Source organism: Microtus oregoni, unplaced genomic scaffold (assembly GCF_018167655.1).
Source record: "Microtus oregoni isolate MIOR12 unplaced genomic scaffold, Mior012 000021F_ref0000039, whole genome shotgun sequence".
Lineage (NCBI taxonomy): Eukaryota > Metazoa > Chordata > Mammalia > Rodentia > Cricetidae > Microtus > Microtus oregoni.
The window spans coordinates 14,710,734-14,727,065 of NW_024543080.1; the positions used below are offsets into that span (position 1 = coordinate 14,710,734).

Genomic DNA, 16,332 nt, shown 5'->3' on the forward strand with positions numbered 1-16,332 from the left:
TTTTTGTTGACAGAAGTGGTATTCAGGCCCCAAACATTTTCTCCTGATGCTAAAATGAATAATCAATAACCATTCATTCATGCTGTTTAAATGGGTGACCCAAATTTTGATAAATCAGACTCTGGGGTTTCATATTTTCTCCTGGGTTTTTCAGTTCCCTTGGTTATTAGCCTTGAAATGCAAAATAGAGTTTATCCAGTTTTAGGAAGTACTTAATCTAACACTCTTTGTGTAGCTGGCTAATACTGTAGCAACCCTAATGCAGGCTTTCTTCAATGAGGGAGCAGTAACTTTGCTGAAGAATGAAGTCAGGAATGAGAGCAAGTGAATCACCAATGCTGTCATTCAGATCACTGACTCACATCACAATTATGTAGGGCTCAGCTCTCCAGAATTTCAATGTGGAGTGCAATTGATTTGTACCTAGTTGACTTTGCAAATCTGATGGGCTGTAACTGCTTTGGGGAAAGTAGGAACCACAGGAAATGAGAGCAAGCCAGCAAGCACATGAGGAACCTTTGCCCTCCCATCTCCCTACCCCTTCATGCAAATTAACATATGACAAAGTGCATTATATAAACAATTGGAGAGCGCCAAATGGGAAACAAAAGAGAGCATTAAAAAGCCTCAGGAATGGAAAATTGCCCATTGTGTAGTTATTTGATATTCAGTCTAGGCAAGCTGATTAGCTGTAGCCAGTTAGAATGTGACATTAATTGCCAGCTTTACCTGAGAGCCTCAGACATCAACACCACTTTTAAATAAAGATACAAAGTATTGCAATAAGAAGTCATGTTATGGATATGTAACATTAATAGAAATCAGTACTCCCAGCCCATTATTATAAGAATAGCTGGCAGCCATATTCATTAGTAGCATCAAGTCAGCTAGGGTAATAACACATTAAAGTCACAGCATGCCACAGCATATACGCAGCTGCCGAATATGCCATCAGAGACTCGGATGTGATTGTTTCAGGACACAAGAGAAAAAAAAAAATAACTCCTTCTTACTCAGCATGACAAAGAAACCTAATACAATATATCTTAATAAATAAAGATGAAAATTACATTTGCTTACCAAAGAAACTGAAGCAAGAGCTATCTGCCAGAAAAAAAATCTGGCTTTTTAATGTTGAATGATTATTATATAAAAACATTTTTCCATTTTAATGAGCGGCAATCTTAACCCACCAAAAACAGAGAACTAAAACCAGTAAAAGACAAATTTATGACTCTTTAAATTTCCAGTCTAAAGGGAAATATTTTAAAAATGAATTTCTTATAGGAGCATTAGTCTTCCACTGTCAAAATTTTTTATTTCCCAGGTTGAAAAGATGATGTTAACAGTCCAGGGCACAGAATTCAGCTATTCCATTTGTGAGTATCTACATTTGATGCTAACCATCTGACATCATGATATTAGTCTACCATGTAATATATATATATACATATGTATATATGTATATATATAACTGATATTCTTTATAAATATGCAGCATATACTTTGTGCTTACAATTATACAAGATATTTATGCACATAAAATGTTTATAAAAAGTCATAAAGTATATTTCTTGAAATGAAACATAATTAAATTTGCTTATTTAAAGTTAAAATCTGATGGGTAAAGATTCAAATATATGAGTCATTTAAAAATTAAAATGAAACGTATATTTTAATTCAGTTTCTTGCCCTACCAGTTTTTAAAAGAAATATTAAGTAGGTAAAATTATCTTATTAAAAAATATGAGAAAAAAATATAATGGATTTTAACATGCTTTTGTTAATGTTTCCTAAATTTCCACCTCCTGATTAAAAACTATTTACACTGTCAATTATTTTGAGAGAGGAATTTGTAGGAAACAATAACCAGTTGCATTCATTTACACTAATTTTGCTATTATTTAGCATAAAAAAAACTGAGAAAGTAGTACCAAAAGTAGAACTACAAATACAAAAGACTGGCATATATTTCCCTAAATTAAAAGTCAACTAAGGTCATAATTAAAATAGTAAAGTCAATTAAATATAAGTATTGGTGTGTGTGTGTGTTTTTTTTTTTTAATCATACAACTTGCCAGAAGAAAGAAAAAAAACCAACACGAACATCTCAAAACTGTCTTAAAACTGAAAGACAGACACTGCTGAGGTTCTCACCTTGTTCAAGCTGCGCGCTGCACTGTCTTTCCCGCCCGGGGTCAAATTCCGGAGCTGCACATCCAGGAGACCAACCAGCTGGTCCATGGCACGGACTGAATAGGTGATGTCCCCAGCGTTCAAATGATTTCTGGTCTGTTCCGCCAGCTCTCTAGCAATATTAGCAGCTGTCTCTCCAGACTTTAACTATAGTTTTAAATGGAAAGGAAAAATGCATTTATATATTTTTTTCGTTGGTCTCCTTTAGCAATTGTTTGTGCATTGTCAATTAGAGTTACTGAGTCAAGAAACAGTTTTTAAATCCCATCCTCAATCCGCAACAATCTATAAAGTTTCCTGATAACTCAGCCTTTTCTCTGAAGCCTGACTTTCAAATTATGTGTTTAAGAAGGCTTTTTGAGGATACCTTCTTCTAAAGATTATTTTTTTCCTAAGTTAGTCATGTGGGTGGTTAAGTCTGAGGTGTGTCCGACAATTTTCTCTGCCAGTCTCTAAGTTGGACTTTGGTGAGAGGTTCTTGTAGGTCCCTACTCTATATTCTCAAGAAGCTGCCCATGCTTTCCATTGTGCCAAGATGGGCAATTAATGGACTAAGGGAACTCACGGGTTTCAAAGTTCTGTGAAATTTACTCTTGGTGAAATTCCTGCTTTCCTCCTACCAAACTAAGAAGTTTTCTCCCAATATATTATGTAGCAAATTACTCCCGAATTCCCGGTAGTTTTCCTTTCTGAAACACATTGATTTTTAAATATATTCTTCAAAACATAACCAATTGTCAACACTTTAAAGATGTTTAAAGACAATATTTCAGGACCTCCCAAATATACTTGGCAGCCTTGATACAAGAAAACACAAACATAACTTCATTCATAAGAATGATGTGAAATATATCTTTACGAAGTAAATAAGTACCACTTCCCAGTTCATGATGTTCATTATCATTTCAAATTCTTAGAATTAAATTTAAATAATAATTTGAGTTTCTGAAACAATACTACAGCACATTTTCATAAGGAAGAATGTAATGAAAAACTCTTTAGATTCCTCTTTCCAGAGAGTGTCTTATGTTAATCTTGCTAAACTATAACCTACTCCATTGTTAATTAAACATATGAAAATCATTATTTATGGATTAGTTTTCTTATTCTCTCATGTTCTTGTAAGACGGCCAGTATAGACTATAATAAACAGACAAATAGAAATTTTCGCTTTGTAAATTGTTTCCCAGTGATAATTAAGGAAGACACAAACTCATTAGAATAGCAAGTGAAGAAGGGTTCACTATGGGATGCTTCGTGTTCTCAGCAGGACCAAACATTTAAAAACAAACTGATATATATATATAAAAAAAAAACTCTAATGAGTAAATTGCAGTGATCAGAACATCTACACAATGTATAATCACAAACATATACATATGTGCAAAAAAAACCTAATTCAAAAATTAAATGCAATAATAGCAAGCACTGGCAAGGTTATGGAAATGACTATCACTCCTATAACTCTGGCAAAGAGTTTATAATTACATAGCTCCTACAAAGGGTAAACTCTTGATGCTAAGTCTTATTGCTGTTGGATATAAGAAATAATCTCCTGATGTCAAAACTAAACATTCAGAGACATCCAATCAGGCTTGTGACTGAAAACAGTAGAGGCTATGATAATACAGACTCGCTCAATTATAAATGTACAATTCCAACAGTTTAAAAGTATGAAGGAGATTAACGGTGTTGATATTTCTTTAAAATACACAGCTAGAATTATACTACTTAGAAAATATTTCAAATATGTACATATATATATCTGTGTTTATATATTTATCTATATTAATACACTTAAATGTGTGGACCAAAGCTTGAAAATTCAGAAATAAAAGAAAAATTATTATTGGTAATATTTTAATTTCACAAAAATATATTCACATTATGTAAAACTGTTAGTAAAGTTATTGTTAAAATAAAGTCATTATTTTGCAGAAATTATTAAAGTAAAATTAAGCAAACAAAAACTGAGCATATCAATTATAATGTAATGGGTTCAAAAATTTCTTTAGGATCTTTATATTTAAAATACCTGTAAGATCAAATTATCTACACTATAGATTTGAAGGATAACTATGCAACAAATTTTTTATATACCAAAATACCATTCATGGCCTACCAGTACTTTATGAATTTACATTTAAACAGCAACAAAGTGGCCAATCTGAGATTTTTTTATTAATGATGTAAAATGAAATGCTACAATATAATGAATAAACAAAATCTAAAATTCAGTGGGCTGGGTAAATAGCTCAATTAGACCTGGACTTAATGCCAATACAGAAAGAAAGAAAAAGAGATTCAGGAGGGGAAGGGAAAATGGAGACATACAGGAAATGAGAATGTAAGCAAAGAAGAAAGAAATTTCAATATTAATAGATTAGTAATCAATTGTGACCTGTTAGGTGCTAGTGACACAGAAAAAAGCAATAGGTCCTTGAAAGCGGCAGATTCTGTCTTGTCATGTGCCTGTAGTCTTGAGTTCTAAGGTCCTGCACAAATTAAAAGTTAGTCCAGCCACTCCAAACCAGTAGCTGTGGAGTACTTTGTCAGGCAAGCCAAGAGAATGAATTTCACAGACAATGGGTAAGTATAGAAAGGAATTTGACTATAGGACTTTAAGTAAGAGTTCAAAGAAGGGGCAGGAGGGAAGGAGGGAAGGAAAAAGGTCAAGCTCTCTGCAGCAAGATTAGACCCTATAATATGAGTTCCATTAAGATACTGAGGGCATTCTATAGAAAAGGGGGCTAAAATTAGAAAGTATAAAAGAAAGAGAAGAAAAAACAAGGCAGGAACCAGAACCCCCTTCTTTTGTTTTTGTCCTCTGACCAGGGCAGAACCAAGGACATTTCAAGACTGGAATCAATGTTTCCATCTCTAAAGCAGCTGAGCCCCTTGTACCTCCTGTTCTTATCTATTAACTACTTGAAGCCAGTACTCCATCAACGAAAGTGGATCCAGGTAAGCTTGAAAACTAGTTTCAGAACACCCAGGGCTAGATACACAGAAAAACCCTATCTCAAAAATAACACCACCACCACCACCACCACCAACAACAACAACAAAAACCCGAACAAACAAAGAACAAAAGAAATGCATTATTTTCTGCCTAAAGAATCTATTATTGCCTAGCAATCTTGATAACTTTATGTTTTTCATTGGGTTCACCTTCTTATTTAGGATCACGAATTATAGGTTCAATGTCCTACATTTATGTATAAAAACCAATTATGAGTGAGGAGCTCACCAAGGCCAGCTGGACTGGGACTGAAAATGCATTGGATAAAACCGGACTCTCTGAATATGGTGAACAATAAGGGCTACTGAGAAGCCAAAGACAATGGCTCTTAGATTTGATCCTACTGCATGTACTGGCTTTGTGGGAGCCTAGCTTGTTTGGATGCTCACCTTCCTAGACCTGGATGGAGGGGGAGGACCTTGGACTGCCCACAGGGCAAGGAACCCTGACTGATCTTTGGACAGGAGACAGAGGGGGAGGGGAGTGGGACATGGGGAGTAGGGGGAGGGGGAAGGAAAAGGGAGGCGGGGAGGAGGCGGAAATTTTTAATAAAAAAAATTTTAATAAAAAAAGAAAAGAAAAGGATCTATTATTGATAGTTACTAAGGACAAACCTAGCTTAGTGAACTGGCCTACAAATGAGAAGGGTAAATATACCGTAACAACTTTGTCTTTGCCATATCTTCTCCTGTGGGTAAGATTCCTCTCAGTTCCATTTATCCATGCATGTTGGTCATTTGGGAAATGTTTTGCCCCAAACTATAATATCTAATAATTTTCACTGCTCAAGGTTAAAGACAACCAGCTCCAAGAACCAGAAACACCAAATCATGATAGAAGTGTAAATACGTTGAACCCAAGTTCCTGCCAAATCTACATCTAATCCTAGGAAAGACACAAATATTCCTTCTATTCAGTAGATTATTGTTCTGTGTCATTATCCCTTCTACCTCTATCCCTTGCCATGATTTGGATATACAATGGTACCCAAAGACTCCTAAGACTTAGACTTCATTGCCAGCTAGTGGACTTTGGGCTTAAGTGATTAGATTAGTAGGATGCCATCTTCATCAATGGATTAATAATACTTTGATTTTTAAAATTAACCAATTTGTATGGCTTCTGCCTCCTGAGAGTTGTGATTTCAAACATGTGCCACATGCTGGGCTGTCAGAACATGGTCAAAAGAATGGCTCACATTGAACGGTGCCTCGAAGAACTGTGAGAGAGGCTCCAGGAAAAGAGGTGCAGGTACATTTTGTTCCCTGGATTGATCCTGGTCCAGTGACACACATTTATAATATTTGATTTATAAGATAAGCTTATTTTTGTTGGATGTCTGAACACATCTGTAGAACCAAATCTAGTCAGTGTACGCTGAATGGAGATATGACTTGCTTTCATACTTTCCCGGATGTGAGCTACAGTACATGCTAGGCAACTGTGTTGATATTGGTCTGTCCTTAGAAAGTTCTGGGAAGTGGATGCTATGTTAATATTTAGTATGTGCTTACTGACATTCATTTACATGATTTTCTGAACTCAAACACCTTCCTTGAATCATTGTTTTCTTTGTTTCATTCATGTATAAAAGCACACTGAAGCTGAAGTAAGTTGTCTACATCATTAGACTGTAGTCCACACCATGCTTTCAGGTCCTCAGACCCGAAGACTAGCAGATATAATCTACATAGGCCAATGGAAGTTGACACTGAACTTGTAATTTTGTGGCACAATTTGGAGGTGATATAACTAGGAGGTAAGGTATGGGTAGAGGAAGGAAGCCACTAGAAGTGCACCCAGGAAGGGTATATCCTGTCCTGGCATCCTCTCTTCCTTTGCTTCTTGGCTAGCAAGGCAGACATCACCTCTGCCATATACTCCTGCTTCCATGATGGTCAACCTTATCTTGGGATCAAAGAAATGAGATCAGTGCTGTGGGCAGAGACCTCTTAACCCATGGGCCCATATAAGTCTTTCCTCTTTTAGGTTGGTTTTTTGTCAGATTTTATCACAGTAATGAAAACTGACTACAAATATCCCTTGATCACCACCCATACTGTCCTTAGCTGAAAAGTTGATTGGTGAGCACTTTCCTCTTTTCCATTCTTGGGTCACTTATGGCACCTTTATTTCTGACACTTTCTCTAGGACGTTGTTTGGTTTCCAAGATAGAGCTCTGGAACTGGGGCTGGTAAAAGTTTCTGATCTATAAATTGCATATGTACATGAATACTGACAGCTATATTTTATTTTTGGGTAGAAAAGTATATCTAACTCTAAGAGTTTGTCTGTCTGCAACTATCTATCATCTATCTATCTATCTATCTATCTATCTATCTATCTATCTATCTATCTATCATCTACCAACCTATCTATATATAGATCTATCATCTATCTATCTATCTATCTATCATCTATCTATCTATCTATATCTACATAGGTAGGAAGATAGATCGATCATCTGTTTACCTATATTTCATTTTTCTTGCATGAATAAATCATTTGAACAATAGCTCATTTGACCTGTATGTACATTTGCTCTTTAATGAACACTTGCATTGTTTAGTGGGTGTAGGACTGAATCACAAGCCTCATTGAAGCCTCAACCCTTCCTCTTCCACTGAACTTCACCCATTGCCCCGTGCTTGAATGTCTGTACCATTGTCTTAAGGTCTGTGAATATGGTAATGAAAAGATGATTACTTTTAAAAGTGCCTTAATTCCTAGCAGCAGAAATTTATGAAAAACATATCTCTGCACATACTTAGTTTATTTAATGAAATACAGAAACCCTGTGAAGTAGAATTGTTGGTAAGAATTTTACCTAGAATGTGTGAGGGTACTTTTTGTTTAATTTATGAAATGCTTCTCTGAGGAAAGTTTAATTTGAAATGTCATGGAAAAGAAGAGATTAGAAACAGAGGCAGGGATTCCAGGCAGAGGGAACAGTCAGTAGGAGGGAGGAGCATGAAGCTCAAGGCTAACCGCACCTAGAACACTGCCGCTCAGGTTAGGCGGCTGGAGAGGTGAATTGGGAGTAGAAGAAAGAGATCCTGTTTATAAAAACAGTGAGAGAAATCGGAAGGCTCTGCTATCCAGATTTGCATTTGAATGAGAACTCACGTGATGCATGAATGCATTAGCAGAATCAAAGAGAGAGAAATGCGCCAGGTTTGGGATTGTGGGGAAGGAGGGATTTCCAAGTACACCTTCCAGGCTTCCTACCTACAACCTTCACAATCTGAATGCAGTTTCATGACCGTATTTTCCTGATGACCTTCTCAACTCACAGTCTCTGCACTGGCTTCAGAAAAGCTCTGTGACAACCTTATTTTTCTCACTTTGCTTGTGCATTAATTCTGTATTAAAATGCAAACACATTTTAATCTGCTTTAAGTCTTTTCTGCAGAGGCATGTTTAAAATAAACCTATTCCTAGCTTAAAGGCCTCCTTAAAATGCCTCTAAGGTTTTTTTTTTTCCCCATTAAACATTACTAAAGTTACTTCTTATAAATACATATATAAAGACTGAGAAATTTCATGAGTTTTATAAGGATTAGTAAACTAATGCCTGTATTGATGTGGTAGGATTTTACATAGGACTTATTCAGTAGAGAGGAGCCCGGCTGCTGTCATTTAGCATTGTAGATACCATGCTGATACACTACACCCTTTCAAACTTTGACAAAAGCAAAAAAAAAAAAAAAAAAAAAAAAAAAAAATTGAAAACTTAAATCATCTTTGAGATTTAAAGTAGCTTATGTACAGATAAGAGATGTGAACTTGTTGTGAAGAAAATGAAACCACTATCTTTGCCAATTCAGCCAGATTTTTTCACACTATTGTTGGACCAGGCCAGGGAGTGGGGAGCACACCTCACTCAGTGTGTACATAATGTAAAAGCTGTTCAAAACCGTCATATCACAGACTGAACTGGAAATACACTGGTGAGGTGATACAATGAAGCATACTTGAAAGGCATGCAAAACAGGAAATATAGATTCTGTTTTTGAAATGTTGAGTTCAATACATAGTCCAAGTTGATGCCAGAGATAATCTTATAGACATCATCAAAGTAGGTAAGAGAATATGATGTGCTGTCATATATATTTCAGTAAGCTGAACTCTAATCTAGCATATTTCTTTTCAATAAAGAAAAATACTTTTGAGTCAATTAGATGATATATCTGTCTATAAACATCTAAATGTCTACATACTTGTTTTCCTTTACTTCTTCATCCATCCATTTATCCATATTTCCAAACATCCCTCATGTTCATGAGGTTTTTTTCTTCTCCTACTTTAGATACCTCTCCCTCACTGGAATGATGATTCTCTGGGTATAATTTATTCCCCTTTTCTGTACAAGATGTACTTTTAAAATTAAATATAAGTATTATGAAACCATTCTAGCTAGTTTGTTTACAGCAAATACCTTCATGAGTTTGTAGCACATTCTCTCTAATGAAATACAATCCATTCTCTGTATGCTCTATTTACTCTATAGCTTCATCAGGAGATAAGCAACCCAATTCATTTGCAAGTGCTAACCACCAGTATTCATTGTCTCTTTTCTTTCTTTTAGACTGACTGGTGAGAGATTAGCATAACTCATTTTTAAATAGAAATCACTTTGCTTTTTAGCTCAACTAAAGCTTCCTAGTTTGTTTTTAATTGCACAACTGTCATCTATAATAGTGCTAATAAATATCAAGCAAACATTGTTATTCAAATTAAGGATCTATCCTATTTTTCAGATGAAGAGGTGAAGGAAGAGGTTAATTTCTTTTCCACTAGAGTTCAGCTATAAAATTTTCCTGGACAGGTGGCTGGAGAGGTGGATCAGTGGTTAAGAGCACTGGTTGCTCTTCCAGAGATCCTGTGTTCAATTCCCAGCCACCACATGATGGATCACAACCATCTGTAATGATATCTGGTGTCCTCTTCTGGCCTGCAGGCATACATGGAGACAGACTACTGTATACATAATAAATAAATAAATCTTTTTTTTTTTTTAATCCTTAGGCCAGTGCTCTTTCCATTCAAGTCCCCAGGTGTACCTTAGCAGCGTTTTAAAACCAAGCAGGAAGGGCTATTACTGACCGTATGTAAACATTGAAAATTAAATTGCATTAAATGAAACCAATGTGGCAAGAAGGTGTGACTTTGGTGGGAGGAATTGGGCCTTGAGATCAAAGCCTTCATAGATGGAATGGGAATTCTTATGGAAGCGGTATTAAACACCTGCTTAAGCTAAAAAATGGACCTTACCAGAGCCTGAATCCACAGTCAACCTATGTTAGACTTCCCAGCCTCTAAGACAATAGGAAATAACATCGGTTACTCATACACCATCTAGTCTATGAATTTTATTATGATAGCCAAACAAGGTAAGACCGAGGGGCATCGTGCTTCAAGGAACCTTTCCCTCAAAACTTTCTGAACACATGGACAACTACTCTGTTTCAGGGAGATGGGGGCGGACAATAGAATATCTTTAAAAAAAATTATTCTTTCTTCTAATCCAGCAGGAAAACAAAAGCAAAGGGCAGAAGAATGTAGGGCCCATGCAGTCAGCACAAAGGAGATGCTATGTATGGGTAAGGTCAAAAGAAGGCATAAGGAGGAATGGGGAAGGCACATGTAAGGGGAGTCAGCAAGTGGGAAAAGAATTCAATCCTGGCAATAGTCATATTCTGAGCATGAGATCTAACAGATACAACCAGAACGAAGGGGTGGACACACTGAAGAGCACCTGCTAGTGAGTGCAAGTGGCTGGGAAACTGAGAACGGTGAGTCACAGGCTAGCCAGCGCATGTACAAGCAAAGAAAGAAAGAGTGTGCACTCTGAAGCAGTCCCCCTGAGCCTCCACTGTGGACGGCTAATGGAGAGAATGCAAAGATTCTTCTGAGGACTTTATAAATTTAAATCATTGTTATAAATTCCAGTTGACTAAATTCTTTAATTTGAATGAAATTATAATCTATCCCAACTCCACAGACCCATCAGGATTAAACAGAAACGCTCTGGATGAACAAGACCTATTTATTATAAAACAAAACATCTCCTCCATGAATCAAATGGGCAACAGCTGTCTGGTCTTTAAAAGGAATTATCTCTTTTGTCCTAAGATTAGCCGGGCTGCAGAGGAAAGAAGGGAATTAACTATCATTATCAGTTCAAGTCACCCGGTAATTTCTGCAATGAAATAGCCCAACCATATTCAGAAATTATCATGAAAACACTCAGCTTTCCAGGTGAATTATTATTGAATTTATATTAACCCCTGGGCTAAGTATCTAGGGAACTTTTTTTTTTTTTAAGTTGCTAATGTAAAAAGATATGCTGCTGATCGCTTAGTCTGGTCACATCCAGGGAGAGTTATTTGCCCTGGGGTCTGAGCTACATTGTAGTAAAATCAAAGGACATAAAAGCTGTGGCAGGAACAGTGCTGAAATTGGAGAAGCGCCATTATGAATAGCAACAAGCATGGAGATGCATATGGAAGAGCGTCACGGAGTCAGTAAAACCACAGTTCTTCCTTGATCGATGGTGCCCAGATAGTTACAGCTCATTTGCGAAATCATCTACTGGGTAGGTATTTATGGATTATTATGCAGAATATTATTGAGGATAAGCCTGGTTAAAAACAAATACAGAAAAGAGTAAATGGCACAGGCTTTTAGGAAGGCCAGCATTTGGAATATTTTCAGGGGGAAAAAAAAAAACGTCAGAAATTCCACAACATAGCTAATGTGCCTTAGGAAGGACTCTCCATTTTAGGAGTGCATAAATCCACATAAATTGCTGTAATAAGGATCCATTCCATAGCCCTTTTGGCGTAAACACACATCTGGTCTCTGTTTGTAATAAAATCAATTCGAAGCCCCAGAGCGCATTAATAATAAAAATGTTCAACATATTGCACCCGAACAGGCCCAAATTTGAGTCTGAAGATCCCGTCACACATGTGTGTACTTTTAGCACTGATGACTAGGTTACACAACATTCAACAAGTGGCTGAGGATTCCAGAGGTCCAATTTTCTATATTATTTTATTATTTCCAGAGGGAAAAAAATCCATATGCATGTATGCTTAAAACTTTTTGCTTGAAACAAAAAATTGCTTGCTCGATGGGCAGTGCCTCTTCAATGTTTGTATCTGTATGGTGTGATAGAAATGTGGTTAATAATAAACTTAATATAAAGATAAATGCCTGGCTTAGAGGAAGTACATGGATTTGCAATTTAGAACAAAAGAATCCTGGAATTAGCACATCATGTGTCAGAGGTGGTCTTTTAACTTGAAAGTCTAATAAAACAAAGAAACTGTTGTAGGTTAATTTTAAAAAGTATCTTATTTGGTTTTCAGCAATAGTCATCAACAATCTAGAGACAGAGCCTGCTAAGCCTTCCTCTTGGGTTTTGTATTTACCTTCTGTGTTATATGATTGACCCAAGGAGAAGAGCAGTTGCTTAGATCTGGTCCTTGGGGATCCCATATTCCATCAGGAGCAAGGCATAGGTAAGTTGATACACCTACAGAAAGAAAGAAACATTCAAACATTCAAATCACATTTCTTAGAATAACTTCATGTCTTCACCATACATATTTAGTATAAGCAAGGGTAAAAATTAGATAACTGTATTGAGATAGTAGTATCTATTAAACTTAGACACAAAGATTTGAAAGTAAATGGCATTGGGCAAGCATTAAGAACAAATGAAAAAGGATTCAATGGTTTTAGGGGAGGGTGTGGGGAAGAATTTCATGAATTAATACCATGGATAGCTTGTCATTGTGGATCTTTTGTTTGGATTTGCAGGAGGAAAACAATGTTAGCATGCACGTTGTCAGAAAAACAAGAAAGCCTGTCATGGGTAGAGGAACTATGTTGCCTTTGGGAGACATCAAGATTTTTGAGTGGTGTTTTTCCGAGATGAAGGAGTTGTATTTAATGAAATGGAAATGCAAGGAAGCTGGACTATAAAGCCTTGTGTCCACTATGCTAGAAATTAGTGAAGATTTTTAAGAAGAAAAGAATGGTTAGATTCAGGTTTCAGAAGGGTATCACTTGCAGCAGAATAGAGGATGGATCTGAATGGGACTGTGTTTAAAGAGAGGCAGCTATGACTAGAATTCAGTGAGAACCTGTGTAGGCCTGGTCTTAGGGGTTTAACAAGAATTCAGAGAGCTATGAAATTGGGGCTCATGCATACTGGCAGTACCATTTAAGTCCTGGGAGAGCTTCAGAAATAGTTCAGCTTCCACTAAAACTCTTCCCCAATTTCCACAGAACAACACTGATCTAGTTCAGTAGTATGAAGTGCCTGCAAACAAAGGTTTCCACTACTGCTCACAGGACATGTCTAGAGCAGCAGGGCTGCTGTCACCTCTCTTTCAGAGAGGAAGGAGTGACTTTTTAAGTAAGAAAGAAGGACATTTTAAGTGGCTTGCAAAGGCCAATCCAATAGAAAACTTTAGAAACAAATATTCCCATTCCTTTTCAGAAAAAGAAAGAATGGCACTGAGATTTTGAACACTTTGTTAAAAGGAAAATATGGGCCCTTATACAAAACAAGACTTTCTGGTGTATCCACACTCCGTGTGTTATGGAATCTGGAATGACATATCCATATGGTTAATGGAGTCAAGTGAATAATGTCTAAAGACAATCCATAAGAATATATGCATATACAGCAATTACATATTTATTTTATTTATATGTTTTGAGGAAGGATACAAATATTTTTTGGTGTGTCAAGTATTATGAAGGTGAAAGCAAAGATCAAGTCAAGCAGTGTATTTGTCTTAAAAATGATAAATATGACTGCATTTTGAGATTATTATAAATTATGGAAGAAATAGAAAAGATTCAGGGAGATTTGGTTTTAAGTTATCTCCTGGAAGAAGCAGAGGGGATTGTTCTTTAATGGATGTTTGTGAGTGGGAGATAGATCGGATAGCAGGCTCATGACCACATCACATGCCTTTAGCCACTAGGGAACAACAACATCATTGGTAGAAAAGATATTCATGCTTTCTCCTCTTATAAATGCAAGATGTGATCAATGGTCACCAGGAGTCCGCACAGCTCAGCTTCCGTCACCAATATTTATCCATCATTGAGAAACACAAAACAACCTGGATGTAATCCAAGGACAGTGCAGGGACTTTGCAAGGAGGACCTGGCTCTGTGGAACACCATTGACCCCCAGAACTAACACTAAAAGAACACTCTTACTCAAGGCATTTCAACCAAATTCTCACCTGTGACTTTTCAGGTTCTACTATCAAATGCTAATCACACAGCACTCATTTGTTTGAGCTCATAACCTAATCAAATCTTAATAAGGAAAATAGATGGAAATAACAAAATACATAGAACTAAGAGGAAAGAAGAAAAGAGAAGAGAATGAAAAAACTGAAGGAAAAAAAATCAACACAAAATCAAGGCAGGCCTGGGCTAGGCTGGCTGGGGCTGGCTCACCTATCGTTCCTGCTGGGCAGGGCTGTTTTGCTACTTGCCCCTGACGGGTTTTAAACCACATTATTTCCCGGGCTTCCACAGCATCACAGCTCTCTTCCATAGCAGGAATCTGGGAAGCTGCCGATGGCAGGTGTGTGGTGATGTCATCCAGCACCTCCACAGCTGGGGACGGTGTGCTGGTACTCCGGTTTCTTCTGCCCTGCAATGATGGGGTGGTACTCCTCCCTATGTTCCAGGTCGTGGTCCGAAGAGTGGTGCTGGTGGTTGTGCTTCCCATGCCCAGGGATCCTGTGGTAGAAACGCCTGAAACACAGTGGGAAAACAAGACAGAACAAAACACCTACATTGCTTGCTCATAGTAGGACCTCAGGAAGTCCCAAAATTAGAAATCACTTTTATTTGACAGTTGAGGGAATGTCAAAGCCCTAGAACTCCATGACCTCATTTGCCATTTAAACATGGCAAAACCATGCCAGTACCGAGATGTCAGAATGCCAATTGATTACCAAAACAGCCATTTGACTACTGCCAAACACAGGCTTTTGAGGTTGTTTTCTTTTTCAACTCTAATCACAGAAAGCAAAATTACAATTAGGTGAGACTCTCTGTAAACTTCTAAATGCTTTTTGACAATAGCAAATTAAAACCTTAAACTTTCTGCTTAAACTTTCAAACTTGTTATAGAAAGAAGTTAGAGAAGATATTATAGTCATATTAGATGTTATGGTTTGAAATAAAAGAGTCTGCCATAAGTTTATTTGTTAAAAAGTTGGTCCACAGATGGTGATCTGGATTTGAGAAATTGTAGAAAGTGTAGGAAGCATTGCCTAGCTAGGAGTACAGTCAGTGCAGGGGGAGAGGCTATATGGGTTATATCTCTGCCAGGTGCAGGAGGAGCTCTCTACTCTCTGATTCAAGGCTAGAGATGTGAGCAAGCTGACGCAGACTCCTACTGCCTTGGACAGAGACAGCCATTGTCATGTCTTGTTGGCCATGCAGGACTACAACATTCAAACTATAATCCAAAATAAACCCCCTTACAATAACTAATATATTAGAGAATGCAAACTTCTAAATATGACAAAGGCAAAATAATAAAATGACAAAGAGGACAAAATAACATTACACACTCAAACAATTAATGAAAAAAGAGGCCATAGATTTGAAGGGGAGCATGGAACAGTATATTGCTGGACTAGGAGGGAGGAAAGGGAAGGGAAAATATTGTAATTACATTATGATCTCAAAGAGAGTAATTCTGAGTATGATCTTTTACTACACATCATTTGAGTACCTTTATGGTCTACCTGCATACTTTGAGAACTGACCCAACTTAAAAAAAAAAAAAATACAATCAAATTTGACTTACTATGTAAGTAGCAAGTACATCCTAAGAAACTACATTGCTCAATTAGTTTAAAGAATATTTTTCATAGGAGCAAATGAAGATGCTTAGTGTTGAATGAACATGAGACACTACATAGTCATCTACTATCAGTAACGGAGCACTCATTAACAGAATTTTATTTCTGGAAAAATATATTTATATTCTTATGGTGGGGTTGTCAAAATGCACTACATAAACACACTGCAGTTGGAGCACTTGAAGTCAAAACTAC

General features: G+C 36.8%; 1 protein-coding gene across 27 annotated transcripts in view; it reads right to left on the reverse strand.

The window, feature by feature from the left end:
- The window catches only part of Adgrl3 (adhesion G protein-coupled receptor L3), a 752,737-nt gene that overhangs the window by 160,099 nt on the left and 576,306 nt on the right, over positions 1–16,332 (reverse strand). For all 27 annotated transcript variants that reach the window (XM_041671395.1, XM_041671374.1, XM_041671372.1 and 24 more), the window contains 3 exons: positions 14,714–15,016; positions 12,658–12,761; positions 2,158–2,343 (listed from right to left, as the gene is read on the reverse strand). In XM_041671395.1, the coding sequence (XP_041527329.1) occupies positions 2,158–2,343; positions 12,658–12,761; positions 14,714–15,016 (593 nt within the window). The remainder of the gene's footprint in view (positions 1–2,157; positions 2,344–12,657; positions 12,762–14,713; positions 15,017–16,332) is intronic.